The sequence below is a fragment of the Aspergillus viridinutans genome (assembly GCF_018404265.1).
Source record: "Aspergillus viridinutans IFM 47045 DNA, scaffold_3, whole genome shotgun sequence".
In the NCBI taxonomy this organism is placed as follows: domain Eukaryota; kingdom Fungi; phylum Ascomycota; class Eurotiomycetes; order Eurotiales; family Aspergillaceae; genus Aspergillus; species Aspergillus viridinutans.
Window position 1 is genome coordinate 349,860 of NW_025091219.1, and position 11,767 is coordinate 361,626.

Sequence of the window (11,767 nt, forward strand, 5' to 3'; positions counted from 1 at the left end):
TTTTGTCTTGTAGATGTCGTCCGTCGAGCTGGTCATCTTACCTTGGTGGGAGTCTCAACAGGATCTCTCTGTAATCTCCATTTACATTTTAGACAAGAAAATCTCACCGCGTTTCCTGTAGAAGTATCTTTACGAGTCGCCTTTTTCCATTTAGAAAAACCTGACATAACGGCCAATGTCTTTTCACACGCCCTTGAAATGGTACGAGCGTGGTGATCAATTGTGATGACGACGTGTTCTGATGTGGCCTTGGAACTTGGAAGCTGCCATCCCTCCCGTTCCGGCCCGAGCGCAGCTCCGTAAGCTCGAAATCTTCGGCCGTTTTTTGATAACTGTGGAAACATTATGCACTCCGCAAAGTGAAAGGCACACGGCGCCTTGACTCGTTAGGACTCTCAGCTTCTCTTGTACCTTATCTTGTGTGTTCTATTAGATTGCGAGTCCTTCTGAAATTAATCATAGTTACTGTCGCCTGAGCATGAGAGCTCGAACGGTTTCGGCCTCTGGCCTTGTGCTCGCATCTCGAACAACACCTTCCACCTCGATATGCTGGCAATGCCTCCGCGATGACCTTCTTTCCAAACAATTTCAGACACCCGTTCGAAGGTATCACCCAACCCGGCGGAAAGATGCCTCTCCCTTCGGCGCTGCCGTTTCTGCAGCACAGACAATCTTCAAAGGTCTACCAAAGGCTCCTCCGGAGATCTCGGTGGATCCATTGAGGATTGTAGGAAAAGAGCTCAAGTTCCTAACGAAAAATATCCGTCAATTGCTCGGCTCGGGACATCCGACTCTCGATAAAGTGGCCAAATATTATACCCGAAGCGAGGGTAAACACATGCGTCCCCTTCTGGTGCTGCTCATGTCTCAGGCGACTGCCTTGACTCCGGGGAAGAGTCGTCCAAACGATGTAGCCCCAATTTTGGTCAATGATCCCATTTCATCACCCTCTGTACTCGCCGACACGAACCCGCATACAAACACTCTTGTTTCAGAGTCAGCCGAGGCACAATATGATTTTGCGGGCGACGAGAACATCCTGCCATCTCAGCGACGACTCGCTGAGATTACCGAATTAATCCACACTGCATCGCTTCTCCACGACGACGTGATAGATAATGCCGTCACCCGCCGGTCGTCCAACTCTGCGAACCTCCAATTTGGAAACAAAATGGCTGTTCTGGCCGGAGATTTCTTGCTAGGCCGAGCCTCCGTTGCTCTGGCGCGCTTGAGGGACCCCGAAGTCACCGAGCTCCTCGCCACTGTGATTGCCAACCTGGTTGAGGGCGAGTTCATGCAGTTGAAGAACACTGTAGCGGACGAGAAAAATCCCGTTTTCACCGACGAAACCATCTCGTACTACTTGCAGAAGACCTACCTGAAGACCGCTAGTCTGATCAGCAAATCGTGCCGCGCAGCTGCTTTGCTTGGTGGTAGTGCGCCCGAGGTGGTTGAAGCTGCTTATTCCTATGGACGCAATCTGGGCCTGGCATTTCAGCTGGTGGACGATCTGCTGGATTATACGGTGAGCGGGGTCGAGTTGGGCAAGCCTGCTGGCGCAGATCTGGAACTGGGACTTGCGACTGCCCCGCTGCTCTTCGCTTGGAAACAAAACCCTGAGCTGGGTCCCCTAGTGGGCCGCAAGTTTAGCCAGGAAGGAGACGTACAAAGAGTAAGTGGTGATTTCTAGCCCCGGAAAATGATTCGTCTCGCAGCGATGTGATAAGACCAAAAGCTGACAACTTGCCAGGCCCGTGAGATTGTGTATAAGAGCGATGGTGTTGAACAGACGCGCGCTTTGGCCCAGGAATACGCCGATAAGGCCGTTGCTGCCATTAGCGATTTCCCTGAGAGTGAAGCGAAGAGTGGTCTGATACAGATGTGCGAGAAAACCATGAATCGGAGGAATTGAATTACTCAAAAGGCTGCGTCAGGAGTCCGTCGGAGGACGGTATATCGGCTGGGGCTCAGGACTAAGTGGTCTACAACATTCTCCCAATTTCATACGCTCTCCACATCCAGCCACATATTGACCCAAAGTGTACAGCTATCGCTTGTGAAGTACGACCGAGTGTGACATTATCCTTCCACTATCTATGTATCATTAACCCTCTCCTTCCATGATTGCTAGAATTTGCATCTTTCTGTCCCCTCCTTCCCTTTGTTTCTGCATCAGGTTGATAGTGATAAGAAAGGCCATGGACATATGATAATGAGACAGGAGGACATAAAGCATGATTGTCAATAGATCCAATGTTTCTTTATGTGATTCTTATGGGAACATAGATGTTTTGCTTTTATTAGATTATCAAATGCTGTATGTTGTTATTGCGAACTGCGGCACCATGAATTCATTTAGCTATGAATGAGACACGTAGATTTGTAATGTGCTATGATGCAGTGATGATCGAGGGCTAGATATCTGACCTTTGAGTGGCTACCTAAGTAGGTCATCTTGACCATGTCTTGAGGGTAATTCGGTAGTACTCCGAAGCATACCTATGTGAGGCACTTCAGCAGAGTTCCTTATTGGACAGATAGACAGATAGACTGCAAGCATGTACGGAGTAAATAAATTGATCATTCCCAAATTATCCATCTACTCGTCGCCGTCTCACTCAACTCCTCCTTCAAAATGGTTTCAGATTGATGCTCTCACACTGCTGTACTCATTGGATGGGTCTAATTGATATTCCATCAGATGATTTATCGGAGCAATGATGTTCCAGCTAAATAGTTACCTTACCTGGTGATGCTGATTTGTGGAGTTCGTAACGTTCCTCATGCCAGGCCCAGAAATCACGCTAAACCCGGTTGGGGCAGCTATCGTCAGGTGCCGTCATAGGTCGATTCCTAAGGTATGGCAGGGATCTGTTATTATTACAAGCGGAAGGGACGGGGGCAGAACTGAGCAGTACTTAACTTCACGGCAGTCACTTGCATACGTATGAACTACCTATCTATCTACTCCTGAGCAGTTGAGGGGTTGAAGACCAAAGTGCTCCTGGTATTATACTGTTGATGTTGTTGTTGGTTACTGATTGCCCTTAAATCGATCTGACTACCTAGCTCCCCGGCTGTCTGTTCCACGTGAGACAAAGTACAGCGATACATTATTGTATTGGACCCGAACGTGCCTGAGTCTATCTTGTTCTCTTTCCATGCGTCCCTGATATCCTTTTTCTTTTCTTCTTGAATCTCTGTCTACCTCCTGAATCCCTCATTCCTTTTCTCTCTCCTTGTCGTCCTATATCATCTGCCAGATAGTGTGCTCCTTCCGCTGCCTTGCCCTTGGCTCTATTCCCCTCACCTAGTCGCAACAGTGATACCGACGACAATGGAGCCTTTCCTGCTGCGTCTTTGATTGACTTGGTCCCGATGGGTTCGTTCGGTAGTTTTCTTCTCGCATACTTTATCGGCGGACTCACCTTCATCCCGCTTGTCCTGTCGCTGGTTCTTCTCCATGCGTATCTTACGTTTCCGCGCGCTTCCCCACCCTCCGACCATCCAGACGGACCATCTCCCGATAGCATTCAACGACCGACCGATGATCAGTTCAGTCTGAAATCTGGCACAGATGAGCTAGCAGAAAAGTTCCATAGGACTCACGAGTCTGATGTCGCTGCTGGCTATTTTGCTGTCTGTCGCGAGTATGTCCCTGGTGGAGTCAATGGGAAGCCTCCCGAGAGAACCACCCCGGCGGGTGAGGTGATCGCCGCCGAGAGCCCCAGCGTCTACCAAACTATGTACCGGAGTCTGTTTGATAGGAAGCAAACGCCGACGATCGAGCCTGCGAAAAACAATGGCAAGAACGGGAAAAGGGCCCGTAATGTGTTTTACATTGTTTTGCGGTAGGTGTCGATTGGTGCCGTCTCTTTGGCATTCCTCAATGCTGACCATATCGATGAACAGACATGGCCATTTGATGCTCTATGACGATGCCAACCAGGTGGAAGTTCGATATGTCATTTCGCTCGCGCACCACGATGTGAGCATTTACGGTGGCGAGGGAGAAATCTTGGAGGGCGAACTATGGCTGAAAAGAAACGCCATTTGTCTTTCGAGGCGGCTGGACTCCCTTGGTGACCTGGGAGGGCCGACTCCTCCATTCTTCCTCTTTTCCGACAATTTATCTGAAAAGGAGGACTTTTACTTCGCTATGCTCCAGAACCAGACCCGAATGGGCGACTTTCCAAATTGTCCGCCCAAGCACCAGCAGTTTGACGTCAATCATATTGTCACCCTAGTCCAACGCCTGCACTCATCCGAGGAGCAGCTGCAGACGCGGTGGATCAATGCCGTGCTCGGCCGACTGTTCTTGGCCTTATACAAGACCCCGGAGGTGGAAGACTTCATTCGGCAGAAGATCACGAAGAAGATCTCCCGGGTCAACAAGCCGAACTTCATCAGCAAAATCTGTTTGCAGCGAATTGACATGGGCGAAGGTGCCCCTTTCATCACCAACCCGAGGCTCAAGGACCTGACGGTCGATGGAAACTGCTGCGTGGAGACTGACATCCAATATACCGGCAACTTTCGCCTTGAGATTTCGGCCACTGTTCGCATTGACCTAGGTCCTCGTTTCAAGGCACGAGAGGTTGACATTGTGCTCGCTGTAGTTCTCAAGAAGCTTGAAGGCCATATGCTGATTCGGTTCAAGCCGCCGCCCAGTAACAGAGTGTGGGTTTCTTTCGAAACAATGCCAAACATGGTTATGGACATCGAACCGATTGTCAGCTCGAAGCAGATCACTTACGGCATTATTTTGCGAACTATCGAGAGTAGAATTCGCGAAGTTATCGCTGAAAGTGTTGTTCAGCCCTACTGGGACGATATTCCTTTCCTGGACACCGCTTCGCAGCCTTACCGCGGCGGCATCTGGCAACGCGAGGTCCCAGGACAAGAGTCAAAGACTGAGATTCCTGACGAGTCGGTCAGTCAGCCACAGACTCCGACTACGAATGACACAATCGAGGCTCTGAAGGCGAAGGACGATCGTGCAATGAGCATGCCAGTGCTTTTGGAAACCACTTCCGGATCGCTGAAATCACGCAAAAGCTCCAAGTCCGTCACAACAGACTCCGAAATGAGTATATCATCCGCCGTTGATAAAGCAGGCGGTCTGTCTCCGCCGCGCGCTATTCGATCTCAGACGTTTTCTAATGTGGCCGATCCTGTCGTCACCGCTGACAACATCAAGATCCAAAAAGTTACGGGTGATTCCAAGGGCGAAGAGAAGAGCAGCGCTGCCAGTGCCATGATTGAGATCTCGAGTCGTTCGCCTCCTAGCTCGCCGAATAAGACGCCGAATGGATCACCGCCCTCAATCAGCCAGATGGACCCAGAAAAGCTGTCTCCCAGTCGAGGATCATCATTTACGGAGTCTATTGAAAGTGTTGGCGAGTTCGCCAGCCGCTCTCCAACGCGCCCTACATCTGCGCACTTGGCCAGTGAATCGTCAGTCGCTCTCCGAAATGGAAATGGAAGTTCCAACGCGTCTATCAGTAGCGAAAGATCGCGCAGGCGAAGCACGTTGGAAACTGTAGGAATCCCGACAAGGTCAGTCACGTCTTCGACTGCTCCCGAAGAGAAGCCAAAATTATCAATCTCTCTGGGTACAGCGACCGCCGCAGCAAAGAAATGGGGTTGGAGTGTGTTTGGAAAGGCAGATGCCAATGGCCAGGGAACCTCTCGGCCTGCAGGCACTCCCGACGAGCCGATCGGACGTGGTCATCCTCTTCCTCCTCCAGGCACCCCATTACCGCGCCCTGATAAGTTCGGCATCAAGAGTAACCCTATTCCTCGACGGAAGCCTGTACCACCGCCACTCCCCGAGCGTTCCAAAGGTGACGCGAAGAGGCCCGTCCCAAAGCCACCCCTGCCAAAACGGAAGCCTCTTACCAGACCGGAGGGTGACGAAAGCAGCCCCGACGAATTGCTCGTTGTTGAGGCGCCATACGATTCGACACCCAACAGCCCGGCGCCTGATTCCGCTTCTGAGATAGATATAGTACAGCCGAGTGCGACCCAGGAAAATACTCGGGATCTTTCCCTTTCCAGATCGGACGATGTGGTTGCAGGCCGTTGCTGGGATGATGGTACGGAGCAAAAATCGTGCGAGCATGACTCCATTGCCCAAGGCATGCCCGGTATCACAAAGCACGGCATGGAAATATTATCGGCAACAGATGGAATTTTACCTTAGTGAGAATTGTACCGCTTCGGCTGAGACGTCTGATGAAGGAAGTAACCTCCAGTCTCGATGTCATTTCTTATACATGTTTTCTCCGGACGGTTCTGCGGCGCAGAGCCAGTGTGTGCTTGTGGGCAAGCCGGCGTTCTTGGTGCAGATAGGTTTATTGGAGGACTGACTGCGGTATAATGTGGTCTCTTTGTATTGTTCTCATCATTGGGTAGATGGACATATTGCCATCTCATTCTACGGAGTAGTACTAGCATTGTATTAAGGTGAAGTTGAAGTTAGTACATTGAGCATACAGCAGTCACATGGGTTTTCAGATTGATATATATTCAGATCTATCACTAGGCAGAAGCTTCATGTATTGAAATAATCTTGGGCTTCATGCCCTACATAAGGAGACTCGTCTATCTATCAGGAGGAGGACGACGCGTTGCCAAGACTTGCGATGGCCAAACTGCAGGCGCCAGCTTTCCCGATAGACGCCCAAAACGTCATTGTCTGGGCTCTGCCACACTGCCATCCCGATCGCTGACCTCTCACAGTCATTTTCTATATCTCTCTTTTTCCTCTGGGCCTTTACTATTGCCTTTTGTTTTCTTTCTTTCCTTGTTAGCGCAAGTGTTGCTTGTCATCCACACTCGCTGTCACGGGCCCACCGGCTCCCGCCGCATCTACGATCGTCTTCTGCTCCCCTGATCCCCGCGAAATCCGTGAAATCGCCCGCCTTCAAGATGAGTCGGTGAGTAGCTTGTCCGATTGTCTTGCGAATTGAGCCCGCGAAGATAAAGAAACGGGTCAGCTAATACGTCCATGTAGCACGGAGGCCGATCTCGCGATCAACATCCGGAAAGCAACAAGCATCGGTATGTGTGCCAGAGAGTATACCCTATGCTTTCTCTTCCAATGTCTCATATGACTGATCTGAAATTTGCAATCCGCAGAGGAAACCGCCCCGAAACGTACGCAGATCACCCGCTGAGACGCTTGCGCGCATCGCCCTCGGCTTCCCCTGATATGAGCTCGCCACTGATCTTTGTTCACCAGGGAAACATGTCCGGAGCTGTATCGTCTATACTTGGGACCACAAGTCTTCTGCCGCCTTCTGGGCTGGCATGAAAGTGTGCGTGATGGCTTAAAATGCGTGGCGATGCTGCGGATATGATGACTGACTTTGCTGCGCTCCGGTTCCGTATAGTCAACCTGTGCTTGCCGATGAAGTCCAGACATTCAAGGCCTTGATTACAATACATAAAGTTCTGCAGGAAGGACACCCGATTGTTGTGAGGGAAGCACAACAGCATGTCAATTGGATTGACAGCTTGATGAGGGGTGTTGGAGGAGATGGGATTAGAGGTATGCGGCAGAGACGGTTCGGCTTTGGGAGAGCACTCGGCTGATTTGTGCGTGTGTCATTAGGATACGGTCCGCTTATTCGCGAATATGTCTTCTTCCTCGAGTCGAAGTTGGCGTTTCATCGGAATCATCCCGAGTTCAATGGTAAGGAAGCCAGAGGCTTGCTTATTATGGGATACTGACCTTTTCTGTCAAGGGCTGTTTGAATACGAGGAGTACATCAGTTTGAAGACGATCAATGATCCGAATGAAGGGTAGCTATGTCCTCCTGCGTCTACCGGCGATGTCCTCCACTGACGACTGTTCTAGATACGAGACCATTACCGATCTCATGACACTACAGGATCAGATTGACACATTCCAGAAGCTCATCTTCTCCCACTTCCAGTCAGGAGCCAATAACGAGTGTAGAATCTCTGCATTGGTTCCCCTTGTGCAGGAAAGCTATGGCATTTACAAGTTTATCACAAGCATGCTAAGGGCTATGCATACTAGTAAGCATCCGCTAGTCCTGGGAGCAGGTCGCCTTTTGAATGCTGACCTGCTTTTTCACTCATAGCCACGGGAGATAACGAGGCACTCGAGCCACTTCGTGGCCGATACGACGCTCAGCACTATCGGCTAGTCCGATTCTACTATGAATGTTCCAACCTGCGTTATCTCACGAGTTTGATCACTGTCCCTAAGTTGCCTCAAGATCCTCCAAGCTTGTTGGGCGAAGACGAGGACCGTCCAGCTTTACCGAAACGGCCGACAAAGGAGGTTGAGAAACAGCCTTCTCCGCCGCCAAAGCCGGTGGCTGCTGAGCCGGAGCCCATCAACGACTTCTGGACCAACGAGGCGAAGCGTCAACAGGAGGAGTTTGAAGCGGAGCAGCAACGCCTTCAGCAACAGTGGGAAGAACAGCAGCGCCAGCAACTTCTTGCGCAGCAGCAATCGCAACGTGACTTTGAGGAACAGCAGCGTCTGCAGGCAGAGCAGCAGCGACTGGCTCAGGAACAGCTCTTGCGTGAGCAGTATCAGACCCATACTCAGGGTCGATTGGCGGAGCTTGAACGGGAAAACTTGAATGCCCGGGCTCAGTACGAGCGTGACCAGCTGATGCTGCAGCAATATGATCGCCGCGTGAAGGATTTGGAGGAGCAGATGGCGCAGCTGACCACGAACTTGAACATGCAAAACGCCTCGAAAGATGAACAGATTCGCGCTTTGCAGGAGCAGGTCAATACTTGGCGCTCCAAGTACGAGGCCCTAGCCAAGCTCTACTCCCAGCTTCGACAGGAGCATCTGGACCTTCTGCAGACGACCAAGAGCCTCAAGCTCAAGGCAGCGTCAGCCCAAGAGGCGATTGAGAGACGCGAGAAGCTTGAGCGGGAGCTGAAGACAAAGAATCTTGAACTGGCTGATATGATCAGGGAGAGGGATCGTGCTCTGCATGACAGGGACCGCTTGACGGGGACCAATAAGGACGAGCTGGAGAAGCTCAAGCGCGAGCTTCGGCTTGCTATCGAACGCGCGGAGAATGCCGAGCGCTCAAAGGGCACCGAGATCTCGACTCTGTTGTCGAAGTACAACCGTGAGATGGCGGACCTCGAGGAGGCACTCCGAGTGAGTTTCATGACTGCAAAAATTTGCTATCTCATAGCTCCGCTGACTCAATTGCACAGAACAAGACCCGCGCCTTGGAAGAAATTTCGTCTCGCAACATGGACCATCAAGGAGACCATGAACTTGCGCTCCGCGAGAAGGATGAAGAGATCGAGGTTTACAAGTCGGGAATGGAACAGGCGCTCATGGAGCTTGAGGAGCTAAAACTGGTACGTCTTCATTTCTTTTGTTCGCTACTGGCTACATTGCTATTTTGAACTGTGACTGATGCCGGAGAACAATACAGAGCCAGGGTGACGTCGATCATGCATTGGACTCTCAAATTGACACCGTCCTGCAAGGCACAGTGACCAAGATCAACGACATTATTGATTCTGTCCTCCAAACAGGTGTGCAGCGTGTTGATGATGCCTTGTACGAACTGGACTCCACCATGCAGGCTGGTAACCAGAACGCTTCCCCTCCCTACGTGCTCTCTCAGGTCGAGAAGGCGTCTGCGTCCGCAACCGAGTTCTCGACCGCTTTCAACAATTTCATCGCCGACGGCCCCAACAGTCCCCATGCCGAGATTATCCGCACTGTGTCTATCTTCTCTGGTTCCATTGCGGATGTGTTGAGCAACACTAAGGGTCTCACTCGTTTCGCCAACGACGACAAGAGCGCCGATCAGTTGCTCAATGCGGCGCGCAAGTCGGCCCAGGCGACCGTGCGCTTCTTCCGCGGACTGCAGTCCTTCCGACTTGAGGGTCTCGAACCTCTGCAGAAGACCGATGTTGTGATCAACAACAACTTGGAGGTTCAGAAAGATCTGCAGTCGTTGTCGAAACTGGTTGACGCGTTTGCTCCCAAGAGCACCAAGATTAGTACCAGCGGCGACCTGGGTGATCTGGTGGACAAAGAGCTCAGCAAGGCCGCCGATGCTATCGAGGCTGCAGCAGCACGCTTGGCCAAGCTTAAGACGAAGCCTCGCGAAGGCTTCTCGACATACGAGCTTCGCATCAACGATGTGATCTTGGAGGCTGCTATTGCCGTTACCAACGCGATTGCCGAACTGATTAAGGCCGCGACGGCATCGCAGCAGGAAATCGTGCGTGAGGGCCGTGGCAGCTCGTCGAGAACGGCCTTCTACAAGAAGAACAACCGGTGGACGGAGGGTCTGATTTCGGCCGCCAAGGCTGTTGCCACCTCGACCAATACTCTGATTGAGACAGCAGACGGTGTGATCTCCGGCCGCAACTCTCCGGAGCAGTTGATCGTGGCCAGTAACGATGTGGCCGCCAGCACTGCTCAGCTGGTGGCTGCCAGCCGAGTCAAGGCCACTTTCATGAGCAAGACGCAGGATCGCCTCGAGGCCGCTAGCAAGGCGGTCGGTGCCGCTTGCCGTGCTCTGGTGCGACAAGTGCAAGACATCATTGCCGAACGCAATCGGGATGAAGGGGAGACGGTCGACTACGCGAAGCTCAGCTCGCACGAGTTCAAAGTGCGAGAAATGGAGCAGCAGGTATGCTTGATTTCGTCCAATCTGCTACATTGCTTTTTGCGCGTTGTCTGTTGCGAAGATGCTGACTGGTTGTTTTCTCGCGAATAGGTCGAAATCCTTCAACTCGAGAACAGTCTGGCCCGGGCACGTCAACGCCTTGGAGAGATGCGCAAGATTTCTTACCAGGAGGATTAAGATTCCATTCCTGATTACCATTGGTGAGAGTTAGTAGTCTACAATGTGTCTATGTCCGTGGCTTTTGCGGGATCGCCTTCCGTCCACGTGGTGCTCGTGGTAGAAACTACCTTTGGTAAAACCATGGGTGGCAATGTAGTTGTATTTTATCATTGCATGCATGCTCTCGGTACTTACAGATGGTCAAGTCCATCATATCCTTCTTTCCCTTCCTCTCTTGTGTCTCTAATCCCCGGTCGCTCTGTGTTTCTTTCCTCTACTCCGACCAGATTCCTTTCGTTATGCGGTCTCTTCTTCATATATTCAATATACCAAGACTAGGGAGCAATATATTTTTTCTTGTATGTAACGGTATGAGCTTTTGCATTGTACGGAGTACGGACGGAACTGGACCCTGAAAGATAGATATACTTTCATCCTTTGTCGACAAAAAGGCCAAAAACAAAGTCAATTGATGTATCCGAGCTTAGGCTAAGCCTCCAGAGATTCCAGATGCAGATGATCGTCCTGAACCCGCATCGAGTTACAACCAGGTGACAGCCCTTGCGTCCATGGAGTGCTGCAGTGCATGGATCACAGTCCACATCCCACACAGACCTCCTTGCGCGCCCATCGCGGTTTCTTTGTCCCCTCATTCGCCGCCGCATTCTCATTCGACCCTGGGCCCTCACGTTCCCTGCTGACAGGTGCCGGTTCGTCTTGGCGCGGGTCCCACCGCAAATCTTATCGTGACGCCCGCAGTTTAGAATTAGGGCTAATTGCCAATTTCTTTGTTCATGGTCATCCACGCGCATCCGCATAGGAGTCAGGGAACAAGGGGACCCCCTCTCCCCGCTTCCTGTGACGTCGTCGAGGATGGTCTGTAAGAAAGTAGGCTTGTAGGACCCGGTCGCAGATCGTTCTCGGTCGCGCTCTGGCTTTTGCTTCAG

At 51.5% G+C, this 11,767-nt stretch overlaps 3 protein-coding genes across 3 annotated transcripts; all 3 read left to right on the plus strand.

Annotated features, from left to right (window-relative positions):
• Positions 1–478: 478 nt before the first annotated feature.
• On the plus strand, positions 479–1,912 carry Aspvir_005097 (trans-hexaprenyltranstransferase; the record flags this gene model as incomplete). Its single annotated transcript, XM_043268316.1, has 2 exons — positions 479–1,672; positions 1,751–1,912. The coding sequence occupies 2 exons, from the start codon at positions 479–481 to the stop codon at positions 1,910–1,912; spliced, it is 1,356 nt and encodes a 451-aa protein (XP_043124251.1).
• A 1,466-nt stretch (positions 1,913–3,378) lies between these two features.
• Positions 3,379–6,205, plus strand: Aspvir_005098 (SMP domain-containing protein; the record flags this gene model as incomplete). The annotated part of the gene is made up of 2 exons (XM_043268317.1): positions 3,379–3,851; positions 3,913–6,205. The coding sequence occupies 2 exons, from the start codon at positions 3,379–3,381 to the stop codon at positions 6,203–6,205; spliced, it is 2,766 nt and encodes a 921-aa protein (XP_043124252.1).
• A 728-nt stretch (positions 6,206–6,933) lies between these two features.
• Aspvir_005099 (putative cytoskeleton assembly control protein Sla2) lies at positions 6,934–10,838 on the plus strand (the record flags this gene model as incomplete). The annotated part of the gene is made up of 12 exons (XM_043268318.1): positions 6,934–6,941; positions 7,019–7,065; positions 7,144–7,161; positions 7,247–7,322; positions 7,398–7,555; positions 7,619–7,699; positions 7,752–7,809; positions 7,865–8,049; positions 8,115–9,163; positions 9,223–9,372; positions 9,450–10,664; positions 10,752–10,838. 12 exons carry the CDS (start codon positions 6,934–6,936, stop codon positions 10,836–10,838), a joined length of 3,132 nt encoding a protein of 1,043 aa, XP_043124253.1.
• Positions 10,839–11,767: the final 929 nt, after the last annotated feature.